Below are 27,244 nucleotides of genomic sequence, written 5' to 3' on the forward strand. Positions count from 1 at the left end.
TTTACCTAACATGGATGTCACAATATTTAGAAAATTCCAGATATTAGTGGTTTTGTTCATGTATCCATATGAAAATACTGTGACACATGACACATCTGCTACTATCTGAGTTGACTGATTGACTGGTGTTTCAATTCCTCCCACTGTTACAAACTAAGTGGTACACAATCATTTGTCTTTTTAAGCGTTCAGAACCGTGAAATTGCCTGTGTACACAGTTTTATGAACAAATTGCTGTTTGAACTAGGAGCCTTCCCTTATCAGACAGTTCTTGTGCTAATTCCTCTATCTACATCATTCACTCAGTTACGTGCCTGACCCATACTGTGCCCTGTCCCTTTGTTGTATCTGTTAAGAATGTGTTATCTCTCTTCCTTGTTATCTCCCCTTACCCAAACATCATTAACTTGCTGAGGCTTCTTTCTTTTTTAAATTCCTCTTTTTCTTGCATAAGCCATTTTCTTCCATATTGATAACACCCCACTTTCACTTTGGTCATCAAGTTGTTTCCAACTATGCCCTAGCCTGTCAAATGAAAGTGAGACTCCATTACTCCCACAGGTCTGAGGTTTGCTTAAAACTTCCTGAGCATTGAAAATTTCTGTGAATTAGGCTGCTGTCCTACTTTAACAAAGTCTAGGTGAGTGTCTTTTGTCTCCACTCTTTAATGGTTTAGTCCTAGGTTTAGGATGGCTACAATTTGGAATATGTCTGAGGTGCTCACTCCTGTTCTGTAGTAACTCGTGAGGACCACTTACTAGGCCATTCAGCTTTTCCCGTGGTTTACAGCTAACTGAATAATACCTGAAAATTGCACAAAAGTGTAAGTACGATTTTAACCCTGGAGTGGTCGCGATGGGTCTACGAGACCCGGGCGGACATACTTGTTGGTGTTTCTCTTGTTGGAATGCACCGAGCGATTTCCCCTCCCTGGTAGCTTCTTGGCTCCCGACCTTCAATCGAACACAGTAACCCGCTCTCAGTTGCCTTGGAAACTTTGGGCGTACAGGCTGTTCAGGGTCTCGCAGACCCAGTGCGACTGTTAACGTTGGTCTTTTTTTTTTTGTCAAACTTCGCATTGTTAGTTTAGTATATTTTTCTTCTGTGTAACAATATATGAAGCTAATTCTGCCTGGATTCGTTCCATGTTGGAGGAATCTGAAAATGAAGAAGCTCTTGGTCATTTCTGCCCAACAAACAAAGACAGGACGACATACTTCATCTGCCCCAAGTCTCAAAATTTCACTTGCGGAGAACATGGACAACTTATCTGCAGAATATGCATAGAAATTGATTAAAGTGATGTTTTCCTGTATTTGGATGTGTTTCTAAAACTAATTTCATTTTGATTTTTATGAATTATGACACATAATTCACACATTACCCAGAAAAATCCATATTTTTGTACCAATAGTTCAAGTGTGAAATTCTCAAAAATATGTTTTAAGACTGTGTAGAAAATATATGAAAGTGTTGCTTTGTGCATGCAGATGCAGGAACAAGTGAAAAAAAGTAAAATACATTTTACTGTTAACATGTTTTACCTTTCACAAGTTAACAGAAAACAATCCGTTTTTCAGTGTAATTATAAAAATACATTTTTTTGTTAAGAAACGGGATAGTTAAATCTTACAGTCATGCAAACTGCATTAAAATAAACGAAATAATGTCCTATAATACTGTATTTGGATATAAAGTATAAAAAGCTAATAGTAAAACACTGAGAAAAAATGGGTCTGAGAGACCCGGTGCGACCATTAATATTGACAAAACCCTTGCGACCACTCCAGGGTTAAACACAAGAGGATAATTCTACTGCAGATAATGCATGTAATTCCCAAATTATCTGTATAAGTTGTAAAATATGTTTGGTGTAGATAAAATACTGCAAATTTCCCATTTGTTTGACTGAATCCTAAAAACTATTGCATAATGTTAGTAGTTATCTAAGCAAAGGGACATGTACATTTCCCAAAATATCCTGAGATTGTGATATGATTTATTGGGTTTAACTGATCTTATCTCTTTTATTTTAGGAATGTACTGGACAGTCTTTGAGAGAAGAGATATAACTACTGCTTTCTCCTATCCTGCACTAATCATTCACTCCTCCTCCTGCTCCACATTGACTTTCCCAACTGGCTGCGGCTGCATGATTAAACTCAGTAAAACAGTAAAGCTTGTTTTATACTCCTGTGGTGTATTAAGTATTTGTGTAGAATTCCATCCATCTTTCTCATTGATCAAGTTTTATTCGTATAATGTTTCTTGTGATCATAGCTGAATCCTCCAAAGAAGAGTAAGGCCAGTGCTTCAGGAAAATCCAGTGCTTCACGTAAAGAGGATGAGGAAGAACCAACTTGGGTTCTGGAAAGTAAACGATTGCTGAAAGTCCGTGAATTTAAAGGGAAATTGTACATTGATATTCGAGAATATTATGAAGCTGATGGTGAACTTAAACCTGGAAAGAAAGGTAAGACAGTTTTACATTTTTTAGGAAGTTACAGACCCATTTGTCTCACTAACTGTCTGTGTAAACTAATTGAGAGGATGGTGAATCACTGACTTGTGTGGTGTCTGGAGAAAGGAGGACTTTAGTCCGAGTACCAGTATAGTTTTCAAGCTGCCCGCTCTACCACTGACTACACTTGGTACACCTGGAGAGTTCTGTCCAGGATGCATTTCTCCAGAAACAGCACTTAGTGGCTGTTTTCTTCAATTTACAAAAGGCCTATGACACCACATGGTGATATGACATGCTTTCAGTCCTACATCAGTGGAGATTCCAAGGTAATTTGCTGGGTTTTATTGCTAATATTTGCAATATCATGTCCAGGTAAGTGGAGTCCCACTGGGATCTGTTCTAATTGTCACTCTGTTCGCAATTGTCATAAATGGTATTGTCACTGCTGCTGGTTCAGCAGTAATATAAATCTATTAAGGAAACTATTTAAAATAGTTTATGTTGGGTCCACCTTGTCAACACACTTTTAATGATTGAAAATTAAGTTCCTGAAACATGTATGATAGAATAATTTTGAATCATTAACCCCTCAGCGCCGACCTCTATACGTCGTATACATGGTTTCACATTTACGACTATAGCGCGAAGAGTTTTGTAGTTATTGATATGCAAATTGTTTTGTTTCCAAGAAGACATTTTTAGGTTTATCAGTGTTGTAAATAAGAATTGAAAATCGTTATAATGTAAGTTGTTTTTGCAAGGTTAATTATTTGTCAAGTAAGTCTGAGCACTAATCTCTGCTTTTTTAAAAGTCTGTTTGCTTCATTCTTTCCCACAGAAGAAAATAAAGAAATGATGATCTGAGAAGTTTGTCTTTTCGTGAGATATTCTTTGCTCTATTTGTACATTGGGAGTGCGGTTTATTTATTATATTTGTCTTTATTTCTCAGCTCATAATATTTTCGCAACTCTCCACGAGCGCTCTGTGTAGGCATCAGCAAGTGCAGCTTTCTGTCATATGATGTGAGAGCCAGTTGTTCATGGTATATATCTCGCTTGAAGGACTATGTCTCGACCTTTCATCTGGGTTTGTTTCGCATACAGTAAGTTTTATTCCCCTCATTCAGTTTCGTCCTGCTGCTTTCAGTCTCGCTGCAGCTTTATCAGTCAGTGTGGCGCGCCGCGCTCAGCCGTGGTTTGACAGACAGTAACGTGCTTGGAATATTGTATAATTCAGAAGAAAGTTTAGTCGGAAGTAGTAGTGACAGTATGAGCAGCACTGATAATGAAATAGATGATGTGGCAGTGGTAAATGATGAGAGTGACAATGAGGAGGAAACAGTACTTGAAAATTTCGTGTAGGAGACTATTGATGATTATACAGGTCAAAGGGAAGTTTTCAACAGTGAATTATGAGTCCTAAATTCTCTAATAATATTCACACATGTCGCAGAGACAAATATTGAGCAATTAGGAGTACCTTATAGGAGCAGCTGGTGAAAGGTTTACAAAATATGCTTGCTCGGGCGGGGATAGAAATATTCAAGGCCGGCGCGCATCAGATAATACAGTTCTAAGGTTGCAGAAAAGACATTTTATCAGGGAATTAGCACCGAAGAGTGAGAAATCCAAACCTCAGAGACGTATCTTGTGTTAAGAACATGACGAAAAGAAGACGTCAGTGTACTGCTGCCAGGAGTGTGACTTGGGCCTCTGTCTCGAAGAGTGCTTCGAACTCTATCACACGGAACTAAATTACTAAGGAAATGTGAAACAATTATGTAATTATCTGCACGTACTTAGTTCTGTCATAAGGAATTCCAAATTTCGTGAATATCAGGCTACTCTTATACTTGTAGTAACATTGTAAGTGAATCAATGTATTTCAGTCGCGCATAGTTGAAATCTCATCCGGCCGCGGGGTAGGAAGGTGTTTAAATGGCTGCGACACTGAGGGGTTAAAAGTGTATTGACAAGGTGGACCCAACATAAACTACTTTAGTTTCTTTAATAGATTTAGACAAGTCGTATACATGATCAAATAAAATACCTGTTATGGTTAAGTTTATCAACAGCAGTAATATAGTTGCTATATATAGACTATTTTTTGCTTGGCATTATAGCTCACAGAGTGTGGTAGTCCCAGAGTGACAGTTACAGCAAGCTATTAGGAGAGTGGAACACTGGACCTTAGAACATGGCTTTTGGTTTTCAACTGCTAAGACCTCTGTTCACTTCTGCTGGAAGTGCACTCTTAACCCCCATCCTGAGCATTACGGGCTGGGGGCGGGGGGGTACGCTCTTCCTGTAGTTGACACTGATTACTTGGGTTCCTGATGGCAAGGTGTCAATTGATGAGAACCTCTTGGTATGGACAAGGTGGATATTTTCGAAAGTTTGCATACCAAGAAAGCGATAGTGTTTCGGAATGGAATCATATAAATTATGCGAAGCCGAGACTGTAAATATTACCTGAATTGTAGTGTAATATAGTCTGTGTGTGTCAGTTATGAGTTGTAGGTAGGCTATATAAACTTGATCCCTCAAAAGTGCTAAACAACATAACAGAAAATTTCATGCGTGTTATAATTTAATCCAATGTAAATCATGTAAGTACATGTAAACTTTGTAAAGCTACAATTTACATATACAGAAACATTTATTTCCAGGCAGAGATTGTTAGTAAACTGCCTAAAATATTCAGGTAAAAGTTACTGTATAAACGAAAACCAGAGCTTTGGTATTAGGAAGAAGCAACTTCGATATTGCAGTATGAAAGCACTTATTACGTTCTTGCACAAAGTATTGAAAAATCAAAATAATAGCATTTTTCAACAATTACATTATATTCAAGAAAAGATTTCTCTTAGGGCCCTTGAATAGTTCATTTTAGTCTATGATTGTTTTCAGTCAAGTAATTAAATATTTTCTTCAGTCAGAGAAATCGCTCCCCACCCGGGAGTGAGCCGGTGTGTACCGAGCTCACCGCTTAAGGAGTTAAAGAGCACACTCACTGATACAGTATTTCTGGAGATGTGGCAATGCTGTATATTATACCCATGCTTCCTGGATCGTGTAGTTCTGGCTACAGAATAGTGGGATGATCTATTGTGTTTTGTTTATCGAAGGACATCGCGCGAACGTGTGCAAAATTTTTGAAGTTAAAAGATCGTCTGTATTGTATTTGGTTATCAGAATGGATAACAAAACAGCGAGCTGAGCTGGCACCTGCAAGAACTTGCGTCGAAGTACATGCACATAATATAGAACCCGTGGACCGACACAGTTTCCCATCAGAATATGAATGACGTGGGAAAAACTTGTTGTGGACAATGCAAACTACGAAAATACCCAGAGTGTAATTTTCTTCTTAATATAATGTGTTTATAGTTATCCAGGTACACGAACCTATACAAATATTCATCCAATGTAGAATATATAGCCTTACAACGCTTTTAATAATTTGACAAATATATCCTTAGCCGTTCTGTTGTAATAGGCCTAAATACTTCCCCAATAAAATGTAAATAGTATGTTTTGATGTGCGATGCCATAATTTCAGAAACTTCTGATAAAATCCGGCAAAGAATTGGTTGACTAACCTGATATAATGAGCCCATATCAACCTTAAAATAAATGGTAGTAGTGCAACAAGTCATTTTTCTTATAACTCAGTATAGTTCTTTACTATCCCATAGGCCTACAGTCTTGATAACTTGTAACAAATAATTAAGCGAAATACCGGTAATGATGATGGTGCTGATAATAACAATAATAACCCGAAATTAAGAGGTGGCCTAAAATCTCGAAACAATATCTTAATTAATGGTGATATAGCGATTCCTCTAGAGGTTATGTTCACTCTCTTGATCAAAGGAACAAGAATATTCATAACTCTCACTTTACTAAAACAAAACCTTAAAATTGTTGGTCACCTTACATTTCGACAGGATTTTCCGTCTCTACTGTGTGCACAGAAAGTATCCTGTGAATGAAATGCAACATATTAAGCAAAATCATCCTCCATCTTGCTGCAACATAAGTGAGTCACTTTGTGTGGGAGGTCCCCTTGTAGCAATAAGTTGGACACTTAAGTATGTAATATGAAATGAAACCTGCTTATAAAGGACACTTATGTATAAGTGCTGTCTATTAATTCAGCCCTGAGTCTCTCTTGGGTGTCTATGGCTGAATTTTAATGAATTGTTGCCCTAGCTGTCTTACTCCTCCCGAAGAAGAAGAATTATAGTCCAACCTCCCAATTTGCATGGTCAAGCTGCCAGAACTGCTTTCATCAATAATTACTTTTGAGGTGATGAAAAATGAAGAGCAGATTATGTGACTAACAGACAATGTTCTTTACAAATTTATCTTAATTTATATTTATTAGTACTATGGTTATAATACAATAGTGCCCATGAAACAACTAATAATGTAATAGTAATAATAATAATAATAATAATAATAATAATAATAATAATAATAATAATGAATGTGAAGTCACATACTTCACTGCTTTCTGAGAAAGAAGTCTTTTTTTAAATTTCAATTTCCCAGTTATGGGCCCTTGTCCTTTTTGTAACTCTCCATTATTCGCAATTCTCTCAATAGTCCCCCGAAAATTTGCTATTAAAAAGACAGAATGACAATAATAATAATAATAATCGTATGGCCTCAGCTACCGTGTGCAGACATTTCAATTTGACGCCATCTGGCTGTCTGCTCGTCAATTTCGACGTTCCGTTTTACTCTAGGCCTCCACTAGATGGCAGACCGAGTAAACCGAAACTCTCTTGGGCGTCTGTGGCTGAGATTTAATGAATTTTGTCGGGTAAACACCAAATGTGTCACCAGAGATCTTGTACATGCCGACATCGTACGACATGGAGTGTCGAATGGACTTTTTTCCGCCCTTCAAAAATCTGACAATGAATAACTATAAAAGAAATGAAATTGTAAGTTTATTATACATTATCTGCCTCTGCAAAGATCTTTCTCAAATTTGAGTATGTATAAAAAGGGACATATTCCGTGATATAAAAAATTGTATAACTTGAAAACCATACGTAATATGATTTCCATACTTTGTAGTTTAATTCGCAGAAATATGATGTATAAATACCTAATAAAAACTCTTTTTTGTCCAACCTTTTTTTTAGCTACAAAACAGGTTTTCCTTTCTCCTGAAAAGTAAGGATTTTGTAATGTGTACCCTTTTCAGCTCACCGATTCAATTACAATTGCTTACGTTTTCCATACTATCCCAGTTAGGAGCTGTTGATCTTTTCTTAAGCTTTTCTATTTCTCTTTTGGCGTTCATTACACAAGCGAGCTGAAGAAATGTTGATATCAGTAGAAGCCAATTTCCAGCTGTCTCACTTTGTGTTGCTACTGCCTTTTCGATATGCCGTGCTACTGCACGACTTTTCAGAAAGTTTTGCTCGTAGATAACCAGCAGATACAAAAATAAAATTGGTCATCAACAATAATTATTTCACCTTTGATAACACCATTTACCAACAAGATGGTTTAGCTATGGGTTCACCATCTTCAGGCATTGTAGCCAAAATATATTTCGATTTCTTAGAAAACACAAAAATGCATGATAATTTCGCTAATATCCTCTTTTGGGCCAGATATGTTGATGACACATTCGTAATCTTCAATGAAGAATCAATCAACGCAGCCTCTACACTTCTTCTTATTAACAACATTGACTCTAACATTAAATTTACCCTTGAATCTGAACACAACAAAACTCTTAATTTTCTAGATGTAACTATAACTAGACATCCTTCTTCTTTAACTTACAAAATTTTCAGAAAACCAACTCAAACAGCAACCACAATACGGCAGGATTCTTCACACCCTCAAGCATATTAACGTGCTACTCACAACAGCCTAATTTTTCGTGCCTTCAACACCCCTATGTCAAATAAGAATGTAACACTATATTTCTTAATTGTATTGAATAGGTTGAACCATTTCATTTCTTATTTCAATTTAGTGATAACCAGCAGAAGCGCATAAAGGCGGTGAACATTCAAAATACGTCAGTAAACTGCAGGAAGAGATTTCTACGCCTCAGAACGAGTGTATACGTGCTGTATAGTAATACAATGCGTATACCACGTGTATTCGTAAGAAAAATGTACAACGCTTATACAGGGTTTATTCACTGTATTACTATAAAAGTGTTAAACAACTGTATAAGGACTTTTTATTAGTAAGGTGATACATATCTCATCAATAGTTAAATGAAGTGAAACAGTCATTTCGTAAACTCAATACACCAGTTAAAAACCATTACAATGTTTACAGTAGAACAGAGAACAATCACGCACAGTAGCCAAACTCACACTGATGAGCAGGCAAATGTTAGGGAAGCAGAGACATGTGGCAACCTGCAGTAAAGTAGTGATGACTCACTGGAACCAGACAACCCATTAGATACCACTGTCATTTTTAGGATGGCAATATTTAACCTGTGCTTGCACTTGCTACAATTTTAACTTCAAGGCAAAAATGACACATTTATATATGTTTCGTGGTGTGGGTTACTGTAGTCACGTCCTGGTTCGTGAACCATGGGCAAGGGCTAAGTGGCCTAGTAAGTGGTCCTGAGATTCGGGATACCAGTCGTTACAGAATGGGAGTGGGTATCATGGACATATTCTGAGGCGGCTAGGTCTATGCAATCCACCAGTGGTCCCTAACCCTTTAAGAGGAGAGATGCCCACTTGAACTACGTGCAAGTAGGGTAGCATCCTGCTTCACAAAGTTACCAAGCTCAGAACCTTTTAAGAAAGTCTCGGACCTATGGGAGTAACGGAGTCCCACTCGAATTTGACAGGCGAGGAACTCCGTGGAAACAACTTGGTGAACGAAATGGAATTCGATGGGGAGCTATCAGTATTAATGGGGCTTATGGAAGAAAGTAGAACTGGCTGAGTCAGCAAAGAGGATGCATCTGGATGTGCTAGGAGTAAATTATATTCGGGGAACGGGAGATAAGGAGGAAGAGATAGGAGATGTTAAAGTGTACTTGATGGATGTAAAAAAAAAAAAGGAAAGGGCAGAGTGTGGGGTAGGGCCATTCATTAGGAATACTATTGCATGCATGCAACATAGTTTCTATAGAGCGTTCCAACCTTAAATTGCAGTACAGCGTAGATGGAGCGCGCTGTTGCGAAATCGACTCGTGAAGATCACGCTCGAGTGTGACTCAAACAGGGCGTCACGGTTCCACATTTTTCGTTTGTAATTTTGTAATTTTAAGTTCATTCATTCATTCATAAATTAATATTTGTAGGAAGGTAAAATAAATACAACATGCCTTAATCACTGGCGTTGCTCTCAGACATTGGACGTACACCTAACATTTCTGCAAGGCCTGATGTTCCCGCTTTGGATGAAACGGGTTCGGGAGATGAACTTGAGGATGATCCGGACGATGGAGAAAGTCGTATTAAAAACTTTTCATCGTCGACATCGTCCTGTAATTCGTCTGCTTTCCACAAAACTCTTTCATTCTTCTTTACTTCGTTCACATAATTTGCCCAATTGTCTTATGTTTTTATGGCATAACAATTTTAGTTCAGCATTTAGAACAAAACCATGTTCATTACCCGCGTGGACTAAGGCAAATCACGGTCCTCGGCTTTTCGGTGGCCTAAGTCCCGAACTCACCCCTTCAAAAGCGGCCTGCCGTGCACTTTTCACTGTCGTATCCTTCCATTCTCTTGTCACTGTCTGCCCAATATTGACCCACGATTCATCTGTGTAAAATAGCTTTATTCTGTGCCCTCAGACATTTTATCTCCCTGAGATATCTGTGCCGCCAATTAATAATTTCATCGGTTTCTGTGAAAGCTGCTTTATTACCCCGTCTTAACGGAAGCCTATATCATGTAAGAAGCGATACAACGTGGTTTTGGAAAATCGTGGCAAAGAATCTTCTCCATTTACGCGACTCAAAATCACGATCGATGTACGTGCTATGTTAGCAAATAAAAGAGAGTGAACCACCCGACGCATCCACTTCTAACAATTTCATCATATTTAATTTTTCTGTCGTCCTCTTTTTTTTCTCTCGAGAGTTCGCAAAGGACCATGTGTGTGTTCCTTCCTTATAGCATAGATTGTTCTTTCGGAACAACCTGTAGCTTTAGCTGTTTCACTGATTGCGCTGCTCATATTCATAGTCTTTAAAAAATAATCCAGGACACTCATTATAATATTGCGTTCTTTTCTCCTGAGTTTACCTACGGAACGTTTCTTCTTAATTTGATTTTTAATTTGCATACACTGCAAATACATCCTTCTGCACTTTTTCTTCGAATTAAGAACTATACATACGAGCACGAACTGACAACTACACAGACTACACAAACACAATTCACTTGTCCTCAAGAACTATACATTTATCACTGATCTTGTCCGGCTCCATGGCTAAATGGTTAGCGTGATGGCCTCTGGTCCAAAGGGCCCCGGGTTCGAGATCGGGGATTTTAACCTTCATTGGTTAATTCCAATGGCTCGGGGGCTGGGTATGCATTAGAATTCATCACAGGTAGGGGCCCCATTCTTATAGACGCGCAGGTCGCCTATGCAGCGTCAACACTGGAAAGACCTGCACTCGGCCTCTTCGGAGGCCACACGCCATTAAATATTATATATATATCACTGATCTTTATTTAATCAATCTTATAATACTGGTTAAATGAACACCACTGCACACGGCTGCCAGTATATTTAAAAGCTCAGCCAGCCGAGTCACTCGTGAAACGTAAACAAACGAGACGTTCTCCCTGTCATAAATTAAGAGATAACGAGATAGGGACTTGAGGTATGATTTAAAAATAACTTCCATATTCGAAGAGCGTGTGCTTTGCTTTAACCACGCCATGATCCTTCTGCACATTTTCTTCGAAATTAGATCCCCACGCACGAGCACGAACTCACGAACCACACAAACGAAATACACTTTCCCTCAAGAATTGTACATATATCACTGATATGTATTTAATCACTATTATACATACTACTGACGAAATGAGCACTGCACTGCATGCAACTGTCTGGAAATGTTAAAAGCGCATGTTTGGGAGATCACTACCGATATAAGCCAGCCAGCCAGACAGCCAGCCGAGTCACGCGCGAAACCAAAATTCAAGGAGATATTCTTCCTGTCACAAATTAATAACTAAGCAAGATAGGAACTTCGGGATTGTTTTAAAAATAACTTCAATATCTGAAGACCATTTGCCTTGCTTTGACCGCCCCATGCAAATTCAACAGGAAAGACGCTGGCCAGCGACTGACTTTTTCGTGCCTACACATAAAATTCCCTGAACATGACTGAAAATGAACGCATATACTGCATTTTGTTATCATTTAAATTTAAAAATAAACTTATCTTCATCGAGCTGAAATGTTTCTTTACCAGCAGTGAAAAAATTAGGAAAATAAAGAATATAAAATAGGAGTTATGGCATGATAAGTTCTATGCAATGAAGATTTTGCAATTGGCGAAACTTTCCATTATATTACCATTTTCACACTGTGCTCGTTCGCACGTCCACGACAGATTACAAAATGGCGCCGACCTAAGGTATGGGCCTAGTAATCTAAAGCAAGCATGGAATAGTCGCCTGCTATGATGTCTCAGAGGGCCATATATTTCACGGAATGGTAATGTTTTCGAGTAAGATGGACAGTGGACGGTGCACAGTATTGTTTTCAAAAAAATAGAAAAAGTTTATTATTGAAAATCTTCATCTTGAAATTTGCACGGCATCAAGAGCGGACGCAATCACCGTAATCGTAATATTTGATTTGGAGAAGCAAAGGACTGCGCATATAAAAGAAAGGAAAGAATACGACGATTAAATAAGAATAAAGTATCAGTCTTCACCAAAATTCAAACGGTTAAGACGAAAATAAAAGTACTGAAGTCGATACGTAAGAAATTGCGAAGACGACGAGGAGCTACGAAATAAATTAAAATTTAAGGATAAACGACGTCAATAGTAAAATGGCAACATATCGTAATATTACTAGCTTCGATTTTGAGATTGTCAAGAAGATGATCAAGATGATGCACTGAATTCACATGATGGACCGGCCTGGGAACAATTCATCTTACCATACGACCAGGAAATGACGAGGAAGGCGACGGGTAACCATCCGACCGAGCCATGACGAAAAGAAGGCGACGGGTAACCAGATAATACTACCAGAGCGGAGGAGCGGATGACGTTCCAGATGTCTTACCCGTGACCGAACCGAAGACCCATCTACATCCAATGGGAATGGAACAGCTGGACCAGGGACAACTATGAGCGAGCTAAGTCATTCATAACATTTTATTGCATAATTTTTGGTTTGCTTACACATGTACCTTAGGTATGTGCTGATGGCTAATTGTAGGCCGATAAGAAGGCAATGCAAGTGATGATTATCATCTAAGTGTGAGATAATTAAGTCATAATTACGAGTTAATAACATAGCAGAAGTTATGCTATATCGACTAGAATACTTGTAGGAAGCGTGAGTTTTGAAGAGAAATATGAAACAGCTGATTGAATTGACATAATGAGAGATTATAGAGATTTCATTGATGTAATGAATTAAGTTGACGTCACGAATGGATGTGCGTGGTGTATAAAGAAACATGGAATTACGCATTTGTTGGTTCATAGAAAGGGGCATTGAACTCGTCGATAGGTTATGAGGATCTGCGACTTGTGAATTTTATTAAGAAACAGTGTGGTATTTTTACGTAGTCGTCAAGTTTGGAACGCGATATATTATTATGGAGGCTACGGTGCTGATATTAGATTGATGTTATAATGAGAATATGAATATGGTAATTGAGGAAAGTTACGAGTTATGGATAGTGATTTGAGATGTTTGTTACGCGATGCAGGACCATCGTGTACCTGCAAGTTAAGTTGTGCCACACTACTAGTGAAGTATATGTTTTATTTGCGTAAGAGTGCCCACACCGCAGGAGCTACTTAAGCCAAGGTACGAACTGCATGTATTACTATAGATGTATGCTCGTGACGTAATTGCATTTCAGTGTAGATGTTTTATAATGAATATTAGAATACTTCGACTATGAATAGCTGTAGATAACCAAAAGCATTACGACACCGATATATATATAAGATGATGTTTGCCAAACCTCGCAGTTAAGCGCTTCCATGTTATTTGCAAGAGAGTAGTGTAGCTTGCATTGTGGTTGAATGTTATTGAAATATAACTATTTAATGGGACATAGAACCGACAAGGGCATGTGTGGGACAGCCAAAGATTATGCTGAAGTTAGATAGATAGCTAGATCAGTTAATATTCTCCGTTTGAACGTACATTTTTATTTACGAACTTCAACTAGGGAAAGGCAAGAGTAGGAGCCGAATTTAACAGGCACTAGGAAGGAATGCCTTAGTTCATATGTAGTTTCAACGCACAACGAGAGCAGTGCAACAAAATCATGACTTCGGATTTTATTAAAATTTAATTTAAAATATTCAGATTTATTTTCGATTTCCTAAAATTCCATTAGAGCTACTTAAACGAATTCCAATTTATTTACACTTCACTTATCAGTGTATTAGAGATTCATTGCGGCTGGATATTGTATCCAGGTGAGAGTGCTTAAATAAGACTAAAGAAAGTGAACTTTCGGAACGAGTTTATTGTGTCGATGTTTTACTTATATTTAAAATGCGAAGTGGAACTCGGATAAGGTCCAGTGATCTGTTGTAAATGTGTAATTTTTGAATTTCAACTTCACAAAGGAACTGATCATTTCATTAATTTAAATACTGAATATTATTTTTTATTTATCATACGAGCCAGCGCTGACTCATACATATTTTCATACATATTATCAGTCAATTTGAATACTGCGTTACATAATATGGAAATTAGTAATTTAGTATTTTATTAATAAATATTTGGTTGTTTTTCTACAATTGCTGGTGTCATGAGTTCTTTAATTAATGTCTAGATTGTAAGTTAATGTATAGTGAAGTAAGGAATCGTATAATTAAGTATTCATTTTACCATGGCATGTTTCTCGAGGTCAAAACTCTAATAAGGTAGTTGGCGGTGATTGTTATAATGTCGTAAATAACGATGGGTGACATCCGTGGGTCGGATTTCTCATGGATCCACGTTAAGCGAATTCTACAGTAGGATTACAGGTCCTACTAGCCATAATTAAACCCTGAGGTATCCGCTGAGCGATTCCATTTCGCCAAACTAGGCTGCCAAGCGTCGAGTTAGAGAATGGAGGTATCGGGCAAAGAATGTTTAACCCGTTGGTTGCATTAATCGGTCGCCTATCGTGGCGCAGCAACATAGATTGAGGCATCAGGAAAGGTTGCACTGACCAATGGGTTACAACACTATATTATTTTTTTTACAATTTTTTTGTTAACGGCATCAAATGCGCCTTGAAATTCTGTACATAACACGATATTCACTCATTTTAACCGATAACATTCTGATTCACGGATATTTGGCAAACCCGCTGCATTAGAGTAGGACAGCGCTACGCGCAAAACATGGGAGAAGGAAAGAGACAGAATTATCCCATTACTGCTGTACTGCAATTTAAGGTTGGAACGCTCTATAGTAGGCACGTAAATAAGGGATTGATGTAGGTAGATTTGGCAATTGGAGGAATTACAACCAGAATTGTTTCGGTGTCTTCACCATGTGAGGGTGCAGATGTTGACAGGTTTTACGAAGCGTTAAGTGACATCGTAGTCAGGGTCAACAGCAAGGATAGGATAGTGTTAATGGGCCATTTCAATGCGAGAGTTGGAAATAGAACTGAACGATACGAAAGGGTGATTGATAAATGTGGAGAAGATATGTAAGCTAATAAGAATGGGAAGCGTTTGCTTGTGTTCTGTGCTAGTATGGGTTTACATTCGAATACATTCTTCAAGCATAAGGCTATTCACCACTACACATCCATACCACTACGGATCCATAACAGACTATATCTTAACAAGACTTCAAATTCAGGAAATCTGTTAGGAATTTACGGGTTTTCCTGGGATTTTTCAACGATAGAGACCACTATATGGTCTGTAGTGAACTATCTCTAGGCCTAGGATAGAGACAGTGAAATCTGTCCGCAAACGAATAAGGGTTGAATATCTCCAGGACGAAGAAATTAGAACTACATGCATATGTTTAGTGAAAAGTTCCAAACAGTGGACAGTAAGCATGTTCAGGATAGAAAAACCCCAGGGAATCACTGGAGGGAATATCTTGAAAATCTTCTCAACGTAAAAGGAAATATTCCTGGTGGTGTCGCAAATAACTGTGCTCATGGGGAGGAGGAAAATAGTGTTGGTGAAATTACACTTGAAGTGGAAATTATGGTAAATAAACTCCATTGCCATAAAGCAGCAGGAATAAATTAAATAAGACTTGAAATGGTGAAATATAGTGGGAAGGCAGGAATGAAATGGCTTCATAGAGTAATGAGATTAGCATGGAGTGTTGGTAAGGTACCTTCAAATTGGACAAAAGCAGTAATTGCACTGATCTATAAACAATGGAACCGGAAGGATTGCAACAACTATCGATGTATCTCATTGATTAGTTTTGCAGGCAAACTATTGACTGGCATCTTGGAATGGAGGGCGCAATCAATGGTTGAGGGGAAGTTGGATGAAAACCAATGTGGTTTCAGATACAGAGGGGCTGTTAGGATCAGATTTTCATTGTCTACCAGGTAATTGAATAATGCTATGAAAGGAATGGACAGTTATGACAAGATACCAAGGGAAAAGTTGTTTGCCATACTGGGGGACTATGGGATTAAGGATAGATTATTGAAATCAATCAGTCATTTATGTTGATAAGTGGGCTGCAGTGAGAATTGATGGTAGAATGAGTTCTTGGCTCAGGGTATTTACAGGGGTTAGGCAAGGCTGTAATCTTTCACCTTTGTTCGTAGTTTACATGGATCATCTGCTGAAATATATAAAATAGCAGGGAGGGATTCAGTTAGGTTGAAATGTAGTAAGCAGTCTGGCCTATGCTAATGACTTGGTCTTAATGGCAGTTTGTGCCAAATGCCTGTAGTCTAATATCTTAGAACTTGAAAATAGATGCAATGAGTATGGTATGTAAATTAACTTTTTGAAGATTAAATTGATGTTAGTAGGAAATAAATCCAAGAGAACTGAACGTCAGATTGGTGATACAAAGCTGGAACAGGTAGACAATTTCAAGTATTCAGGGTGCATGTTCTCCCAGAATGGTAATATACAGCGAGAGACATTGAAATAAGGTGGAGTAAAGCTAATGCAGTGAGCTCGCAGTTGTGATCAGCAGTATTCTGTAAGAAGGAAGTTAGTTCCCGGACGAAACTATCTTTACATCGGTCTGTTTTCAGACCAACTTCGTTTTATAGGAACGAAAGCTGGGTGGGCTCAAGGTATCTTTTCATAAGTTAGAAGTAACAGACATGAAAGTTACCGAGCGAGTTGGCCGTGCGCTTAGAGGCGCGTGGCTGTGAGCTTGCATCCGGTTGACAGTGGGTTCGAATCCCACTGTCGGCAGCCCTGAAGATGGTTTTTCGTGGTTTCCCATTTTCAAACCAGGCAAATGCTGGGGCTGTACCTTAATTAAGGCCACGGCCGCTTCCTTTCAACTCTTAGGCCTATCCAATCATCACCATAAGACCTATCTGTGTCGGTGCGACGTAAAGCCCCTAGCTACAAGGAAAAAGACATGAAAGTAGCGAAAATGTTTGCTGGTACAAACAGGTGGGAACAGTGACAGGAGAGTACTTGGAATCGAAGAGAAAGGCTGTTGGGAATGAACTCGATGGATGAAGCTGTACGCATAAACCGGCTTTGGTGGCGGGGTTCATTTGCGGCAAATGAGGAGGGTAGGTTACATAGGAGAATAATAATGGACTCTGTTATAGAGGGTAAGAGGCGTAGAGACTATGGTTAGATTCGGTTTCTAACGTTTTAAATATAGACGAAAAAAGAAATAGCCGTCATTTAGTAATGCAAAATTTAGGGTTCAATTTTTACTGGAACATCTTATTTCTAAGAATTAGAGCGGTCGACGCGGGGTCTTCCCGCTGATGTCAATGTTTAATCAAGCAACAGATAAGAAAGTGGTTTGCTAACTGGATTATAGGACCGCTATGCATCTAACTTTGGTTGTCAAGCAGTATGCCAGGAATACATCTTCTTTCTCTCTAAATGATAGACAAATAAGGCGGACGTACGGTCCCATGTTCCCCAAACAAGTGTTCAAAAAAGGCACTGTCATGCAATTAACATAATATATTCGCCAAAAGTTTGAAGAAAGGTCATAAAATCCAATATAAATGTCCAATTATTCTCTATTAAGTCCAAAATTCTCAAAATATGCATTATGCATGAATATTCTCCCAAAGAGGCCAAAACGTGCAAACTTTCATGGAAAAATGTACAGTTGTTTGGAATTGATTAGTCGTAAAACGAATATTTGCAGTTTCAGAAGTGTAACCAGCTTATTTAGAAACATGCATTTGCATGGAAATACGGGCTCTACTTATGACCATTACTTTGGTCTTTTTGTGTTTAAACACAGACCTGCTGCAGCACTGTGTTCGGCCACACAGTTTAGTAATGTATGCAGATCTTCAGCCCTTGTTGCGAGCAGAACAGTATCATCTGTTTATCACAGATTATTTATTGTGATCCCATTAACGACGATGCCCTCCTGTTTTCCTTCTAGTGCTTCAGGAAATAGCCTTTTTAGAGAAAATATTGAAGTGGAGTGAAGATAAAACACAGCCTTGCCCTCACTCCTTGCTTTATTTCAATAGCACAGGTGTTGGTGCTGTCAACCTTAACTCATGCGGTCTGATTCCAATCCAGGTTGGCAATAATTCAGATGTCTCTACCATCCATGCCAGTATCATGTAGGATATGCAGCGATGTTTCACATGGTCGAAAGCTGTTTCATAATCCATAAACAAAGCATATACATCCACAGACATATCTGTGCTTCTTTGTACCAAAAGCTGCTTCCCCCGCAATGCCTCTCTGATGCCAAATTCATTACAGAAACTAAACTAGGTGAACCTATATAGGATTCACATTTGCTGTAAATTCTTTCATATATTACTTTTAGGAAGATTTAGGGAACATGGCTCATAGGGCTTATGATTCTGTAATCTCCATTAAGATTTAGCCGTTGGTGTGTACCAAGCTTTTTCTGCCGTACATATTTTGTTACTGATTTCTCACCAAATCTGGTAATACATGTACAGATCCTGCACATGTACTGCTAGTCTTCTTCATCTCTTCATTTTTGTTGGTCTCTGAAATCTAAAAGTAATTTGTGGTACGTAAAACAAATGACATTATTCATTTTTATAGTTCTGATGGTACAACCTTTGAACAATATAGAGTTGGCGCTCTCTAATCGGACATGTCTCCGACCATTAAGTTGTCGGATTACTGGAAGTGTTTGACTATTGGAAGTATCCTAAATATCAGAATCTGGCATTTAAAAACACACAATTTGATTAGGCTATAGAGTTTAGTATAAAGTAGGGTACCGTATGTTTATTAAAAAACTATACTTTGAAAACTAAGTAAAATAATATGTATATTTGTATGTGGCCTACTGTTCTCACATGTTTTAATTTTACTGTAAATGAAAAAACTTACCTATTGTAAATTGTTTCTTTATACATTTTTACAAGTACATCACTCTTCAACTTCAATAATGCAGTGAAAGTGCTCTCCCCATTTGATACAGGTTTTGATGGCAGAGAGCGCATCTTCAGTTTTTACAATTGTCTTTGGTAACACCTCGAATGAGTCTTCAGCTTCTTCTCAGTTTGGCGAATCTAGCTCTGCTATAATTTTATCATCAGTTACTGCAAATATAATTGGTATAAAATATTTTATTCCACCAATTCAATACTATACATTATCAGTTATTGCCTTTTGAAAGTCTATATTTTCGTCACACCAATCTTGAATGTTGACTTGTTGAAACTCATTGTCTTGGGCCTGCTTTACTGCTGACTCTATCAGGTCTGCTAATGGCATTAAATCTTCTGGATCAAAAGAATCTTGCCCTTCTTCAACTGAGTCCAGTGAAGGCCATAACTTCTTCCACGACATTCTTATTGCTAATTGAGGTACAGTATCCCAGGCTGCCTGCAACGATGAATACTGCGGCTTTCAAGTTGATTGATTTCAAAGTCACAGTGATGTCATCATTACGGCTAACAGCCTCGAGCAAAATATTTTTTTGTTCCTCTTTTTCAGCATTTCAATTATGTTTTGGTCCGTTGGTTGTAACAGTGGAGTGCAGTTTGTTTGGAGGCATGAAAAGAGCCTTAATGAGTCTGTTTTTTGGCATTAATACGTCATTTGGTCTATGTCCTGGTGCATTATCAAGGTTGAGTAGCGCCTTTTCAGGTTGTGTTTTTTTTAGAAACGATCGTACTTGGGGTACAAAATCGGTATGGAACCATTCATGGAAGATTTCTTTTGCCATGCCTTATTTTGACCTTCATAAGTAACAGGCAAATTTACGTTTTTAAATGACTGCAGTTTCTTAGCCTTACCAAGAACCGAAAGTTTTAATTTGTGTGTTCCGGTGGCATTTGAGCAGGGTAAAATGGTTATTCGGTCTTTTGGAACTTTGAAACCAGGTGCACAAGCTTCATTTTGATGAACATAACTTTTTTGTGGCAGTAATTTCCAAAACAATCCACTTTCATCTGCATTGTACACCTGGTCACCTGTAAGACCTAGTTCATCTACCTGCTCTAGAAAAAGTTTAATAAACAGCTCAACAGCTGCATCGTCACTAGACAATTTTTCTCCAGTCACAGTCAACAGACAAATACCATACCACACTTTAAATTTTGCAAACCAACCATCACTTGCTTTAAAATAGTCTCTTCCATACATTTTGTTATAAAACATTAAAGATTTTTCTTTTAACAATTCAGCATTAATGGGGGTGTGGCGAGCACGTTCTTTTATAAACCAAGAGTAAAGTGCTTCTTCCATCTTATGAAATTGACTTGCTTTTACAGTTTGCCATAAAGAACCACCTTCAGCATCTTTTACGAACTTCTCAATGTTCTCTCTGCTACTCTTGATCGAGTACATGGTAGTGCACGGAATATTGGGTGTTCGAGCTATGTTAGCAACCTTCTCTCCCTTGTCCAACTTTCTTAAAATCTCCATGTTAACACTCAGTGTTAGTCTCATGTTTCCGTTTGACAGTTGACATTTCACAAAAATCTTCTTTAACTGTACAGTATATTGTACTTCTATTTACGTAAACTCCCTTAACACTAAACACACTGAACTAAACTGCAACACTTACAATCACTTAACAGTTAAGTACACATGTGTTGAGGTTACGATGCTGCACTTCACTAAAACTGACAGACCCTGCCTAATAACCTATCTGTAGTGGCGCCAAGCAACAGTAGTAGGGGTGGAGTACAGTTTACTTGCTTTTGGCCGATTACTGAGTGATCACCCATCAAAACTATAGAGCAGGCTATAGAGCTGACCATTCCCACACAAAAAGCGTTTGAAACGTCCAGTTAGAGAGTGCCTACTGTATACTTCCTAGAATCTTCTGTAGTTTTTTAAGATTGATATTCTAGGCATTTGTTGAAAGTGGGGTCTCTGGTTTGATTCCTGGCTGACTGGGCAATGTACCTGTCTGGTTAATTCCTCTACAATAGACAATTTTTTTTATTTGCATTGTTAATAATACACTGATTTTTATCTGCATACACCCCACCACCCCACCCTACCTCTGCAGTAGAGAATACATTCCTTGATATGGGGTTGGCATCTGGAAGAACTTAAGTCTACGACTGGAAACATAAAGGGTGCACATCACTCATTACAGGTTACTCTTTTAAAGGCATTTACTAAACATAGCACATCACACATATTATTTTTGAGAGTTTGTCCGTCCTTAAATTTTTTGATGAGTCATTTGAATGTGAAGAAGCTTCCATTGTTAGTTCTCAGAACTAATTTCACGTCTCATTATTAGAGTTCAATGTTTAGGATCTAAAAATCACCCAAATATGCTTTCAAAAATAGCTAAATATGACCAAGCATACGGAGGGGTCCAGAAAAATGTAGGAACTCTTTGATAGTCAATATTGAATGAACATCTGCAGCCTGTTTCCAGTCATTTGACTGGGTCAGGAATGGAATGAATGAAGCCCCCATCTAGCGGCGAGTATAGGAAATGTGCTGGCTGCCGAAGCCTGTCGCACTCCTCTGGGGCAATGATAAAATGACTAATAGATGAAATGTCAATGGAGAGTGTTGCTGGAATGAAATATGACAGGGAAAACAGGAATACCCGGGGAAAAACCTGTCCCGCCTCCGCTTTGTCCAGCATGAATCTCACATTGAGTGACCGGAGTTTGAACCACGGTATCCAGTGGTGAGAGGCCGGCGCACTGTCGCCTGAACGATGGAGGCTTCTCTTTGATAATCAATATTAATGGAACAAAATGACATACCGTTCCAATTCTTGCATGGGGGGGAAAGGTTATTTTGTGTGTTCCATGCGACCCCCATTAGCAACCAAACAACTTCGATGCCACTGAACTGCTGACCGAACTACGGCCGTCAGTGTTGCCTGTGTGGTAGGGCCCCCAGGACACCTCGATGGTTTCTCATAGCTTGTTCAGTGTAGCTGGCTTCTGTCAATAAACTTCATTTTTCAAGGTCCACCGTAGGTAGATGTCAGGAGGTGTAAGGTCTGGAGACCGTGGTGGATACTCAACAGCTCCTCTTCGACCTGCCCATTGTCCAGGTAGATTTTCATCCAAGAAGCCACTGACATCTCTGTGGTAGTGAGGCGGAGCGCCATCTTGTTGTAGGTAAAATTTTTCATTTCTAAACACGTCTCGAATGGCAGGTAAAATCGATGTTTGCAGCATATCATCGTTGCCGGGACGAAACCTCCTATGTGTTAATATTTTTGGAGATATACTGACCCGCAGCACATAAATTATGAAGAGCGAGACTGCCTTGACAACAGTCACACAATATTGGACCTTAGATGACAGAATCTTACCGGCCAAAGTTCTAAGCTAAAATATTTCACATAGGAGGTTTTGTCCCGGCAACGACGATATGAAGATACACCTCACCAGTTACAGTACCTTCAGAGAAGAATGGGCCAGTCAAACTGTGCGATGACACCATACATTAACACCGGGTAGATTAACGTGTTTATCTGTGTGAATGTGAGGATTTTAAGGAGCCCAGTGCACACAGTTGTGGCCTTTGTCATCCGTTGAGAAAACATGGGACTACGCTACAGTGCAAGAATTGCAACGATATGTCATCTTGTTCCTTAGATATTAACACATTGGAGACCATGTCTTAAGGTGGTATATGGGCAGCAGACTGCCATATTTTGGAGGTTTTTAAAAAACTTTTAAAAAGTAGTGGGTAAGTTGCAGTTGCACATTTTTATCATCAATAAATTAAGTGTCTATTCTACATATTAAAAAGTTTCATTAAGATCTTTCTTTTCACATTACACATTTTCCAACGATATGCCTTTTGCAACAACAACAACAACAAAAAGTATGTCTAAAGTCTTACACATACAGTAGAACCCAGTTTTAACGTGCCTGCTTTTAACGAAAATTTTCGTAAGGCCCACCCAAATCTCCATAAACACAATGTTTAAACCCCCTGCTAACGAACCCCAACATAAGGAAAAGTCCGTTTTTAAAGAATATATTTCACATAAATTCCGATCGCACATCCCGTTGTAACGAAAATTTGTGATAAGATACTTTGTTATAAACTTTCTTGAAATGTTAATTAACTTCCGTTTTCACATAATCTCAGTAGTCCGAAATTAACAGGCTCCTTTAGCGATGTGTGGAACTATGATAAATTGGTGCAACCTTTGGAAATCACTTATCAGCAAGTAGCAGTCCCTGTCATGCTAGATATCGTTGGATAATCATGTCCCTGAACTGTAGGCAATACGGGAATGACAGTTGTATGGGAGCGAAGTGCGGTTTCCGCCGAGAGTAGCCGTATGGCCTAGAGGCATGGCTGACATACGCGTACATGCCATGAGACACAAGTAACTTCACGAAATATAAACATTTATGTGGAAGGGCTATTGTAAATTTCACGTAATTAACAGTGAAAGATTAAAAGCAATTAGAAACTGAAAAGGCTATGGATATTGAACAAAATAAAAATGTATTCCAGAAGAAAAAAAACGGAATAAGTAGAAAGTCGTGCCTTTCATGGCTAACGCTGCCTGAACAGTCATCAGTAGACTCCAAGTGTAAGCGTGCGAAGTGTAGAGCTGTTCAAGCTCTACAAAAAAGTCCACGAGGGCATATACTTATCTCCAACCATTTGACCTTCAGAGCGATTTTAGTTTATAGTCGGTGATAACAAACTTTTCAAATAAATAAATAAATAAATAAATAAGAGATTTTCCCCAAAATTTTACATCCAAATAAAGTGTCTAACCTCCTCTAGGACTCATTAAGGATTAAAATTTGCTTGAACGGTTTGGGAGTTAGGACCATTTTAATTGGGGTGTGTCGCTAGTTAACTTTAAAATATCCATATAAATGATTAATTTCATATCGTACATCAAGCCTACGATATTTATACTGTCATATTTTTCAGTATCCGCAATAATGGCTGTCGATAATAATAAATTGTAAAATGTATGAATAATCCCATAATGAAATTAAATATCCTATGTCCAGTCATCTGAAAAAGGAGAATCGTCACTAACGATAGTTAAATATTTGTCTCCAGTGAGGTAACTGCCCAACCTATAGCCGCAGGGATTTCCATCTTGCAGCACCAATCGTTGCTTAGGAATCACTCGATGTGCACAGACTGAAGAATATCTGCAGCTTCATTCACTGTTTTTGTTCCTGTGTTGCAAGTTGGGCTCCGAGTTACGTTTGTGTCTGTGGTAGGTCTTGTACTGCGAGTTAATGCGGGCTACGTTCATTATGGCTGCTAAACGTAAGAAACTGACTCTTCAACAAGAGTTCAACATCATTGTTGATGTTGTAAGGGATAGCCAAAGTACCTTGTCACAAATGGCAAAAAATATATGACTTGGCACCCTCTACGCTGTTTGGCATCATGAAGCAGAAGAAAGCAGTTCTGATTGAGGAAGTGCAGTGCGGATCTGGGGCAAAAATACGAAAGAATATTCGTTCTTTGACGTACGAGGAACTTCAAAATATTATAATGAAATGATTCGTGTGGGGGGAAAAGGAGCGAGAACTCTCCAGTTAACGGGAACATACTTAAAATAAAAAACTCAAGAAGTCACACATAAGGTGGGTTTGGTTGATTTCCGTGCTTCTAATGGCTGGTTTGATCATGTAAAACAAAAAAAAGGTATAATCTTTCGTTCTTGAAGGACATGATGCTAAGGATATTTTTAACGCCGATGAAACAGGAGTGTGTTACAATTTGTTCCCGTCCAAGACATACGATATTCGCGGAGAAAAATGCCACAGGGACAAAAAAGAGTAAAGAAAGATTGAAAGTGTTACGTGTTAATAGCGATGGGAGTGAAAAATTACTTCTAATAATTGGAAAATTTAAGAATTCAAGATGCTTCTCAAGAACACACGTACTCTCCCATGTAAATATGATTTTAACAAAAGTGCGTGGATGACATCGGAGATATTTCTAAAGTTTTTACGAAGCTTGGATGCTAAGATAAGATTGGCATAAGGAACATAGTGCTAGTGATAGATGTCCAGCTTATCCTTTAGATACATCTTTCCTGCGGAATATCAAAGTGGTCTTCTTTCCCCCTAATTGCACTAGTCACCTGCAGCCTTAGGACCTCGGTTGGCATTATTCATTCTGTAAAAGTGAAGTACAGGAAGGCCCTGGTTCAAAGAGCCAATTGAATATACTTCAAACCATGCATATGTTTGTAGCAGCTTGGCGACTAGTTGCAATGGACATTATTCAAAACTGCATTGGCCTTGCGGGTTTTGGTGCCATTTCAGAAGTTTTTAATGAAGGTAATACAACCGATGACACTAGGGGAGATTGGAGGTTGCATCAAAGGACTTGAGTGCCACAACATTTGAAGAATTTGTTATTTTGATGATATCCTAACTTCAGCACCACAGATGGATGTTGGAGACCTTTGTGACGATTCAAAAGGGCAAAGTACTGAAGAAGAGGAAGAAGAAGAAGAAGAGGATCCAGCAGAACTAACTTTTGGGGCAGCAGTGGAGGAACTTGATATTGTCTGCCGATACTTCTCCTCCTTCAACATTGATGATCTCATCATCAGTTTCAACCAAAGTGAGAGAAAACTTCCTTCCGTGAGGAAGTAAACTACTGTACTGGACTATTTCAGAAAGTGAAGGCTAATATGCTTATTCTCATGCTCTCTTTTTCACAAATCTCTTTTATCATGTTAGGTCTCTGTTCCTTCAATTTAACATTGAAAGTCAGTAATACCTATTTCTCTTTTCCTTGCTGTAGGTTGTGCTCCCAATAGTCCACTAAGGAATTTGTTACGTGTGCTGTTTTGTAAATATTTTCTATTACTCCTGTATTAATATGAGTTTTTAGTATTAATATGTTCATTTATTATTTCTTGACACCGGGCGAGTTGGCCGTGCGCACGGACGCTCAGATGTGAGCTTACATCCGGGAGATAGCGGGTTTGAACCCCACTGTCAGCAGCCCTGAAGATGGTTTTCTGTGGTTTCCCATTTTCACAACAGGCAAATGCTGGGGCTGTACCTTAAGGCCACGGCCGCTTCTTTCCCCATTCCCTAGCCTTTCCTCTCCCATCGTCGCCATAAGACCTATCTATGTCGATGCGACGTTAAACAAATAGCAAAAAAAAATATTTCTTGACATTACATTAGTTAAAGACATAAATGTATTACAATTTCTTGTGATATATAGCCTATTTTCTTTGAACCCCCTTTTAAGGAAGAAATATCAAATCCCACTGAGATTTGTTAAAAAGGGTTTCTACTGTAACGAGCTTGAGCGTGGAACAGTTTGAAGCATTCAAGGATACAAAGTGCTACAGAGCACATAGGGCATAATCTGCAAGTCTCTTTTCTTGTTACTTTCCCATTGTCCACTTTTCATTTATCTGCATAGACTTTGCAAGTGCATTCACATCACCAGAAATACCCGGCGAATATGAATCATTCCCTGTTTTTGAATTATTATTGCTTGTCACTTTGTTCTAAAATAATAATAAAACTACATTACTAATTTATTTCTGAATGAATCTCGAGTCATATGAAGATCATGAAACATTTTAGCTAAATAAACTACTAAGTGCAAAATGAAACCTGGATAGAATTTGATAGAATTACTAACATCTCTACAATTCTACTTTCATTCAATGATCCACTCATGATAGCAGATAGAAATCGCTGTCTAATCACTTTGCACGATGTAAACAAAAGCCTGAAAGCGGATGCCTTGAGTAGCTGGATGCATGGAGTGTAGAAGTGAAGACATGCGAAAATAAGCTGCTAGAAGTTCTAGAAAACGACAGAAGGCACAAGTTTTGCAAAGTTGTGTGTGTGTGTTTTTCTGCCCGTTTAAGCCATGACTACCTACCTTAGAGCCGGGCTGAGTGGCTCAGACGGTTGAGGCGCTGGCCTTCTGACCGCAACCTGGCGGGTTCGATCCTGGCTCAGTCCGGTGATATTTGAAGGTG

The 27,244-nt window shown here is 38.6% G+C and overlaps 1 protein-coding gene across 1 annotated transcript in view; it reads left to right on the forward strand.

The window, feature by feature from the left end:
• The window catches only part of Ssb-c31a (single stranded-binding protein c31A), a 147,148-nt gene that overhangs the window by 90,979 nt on the left and 28,925 nt on the right, over positions 1-27,244 (forward strand). Inside the window, exon 3 of the mRNA XM_067144732.2 lies at positions 2,281-2,473. Within this exon, the coding sequence (XP_067000833.1) occupies positions 2,281-2,473 (193 nt within the window). The remainder of the gene's footprint in view (positions 1-2,280; positions 2,474-27,244) is intronic.

This window comes from Anabrus simplex, chromosome 1 (genome assembly GCF_040414725.1).
Source record: "Anabrus simplex isolate iqAnaSimp1 chromosome 1, ASM4041472v1, whole genome shotgun sequence".
NCBI classification, from domain to species: Eukaryota; Metazoa; Arthropoda; class Insecta; order Orthoptera; family Tettigoniidae; genus Anabrus; species Anabrus simplex.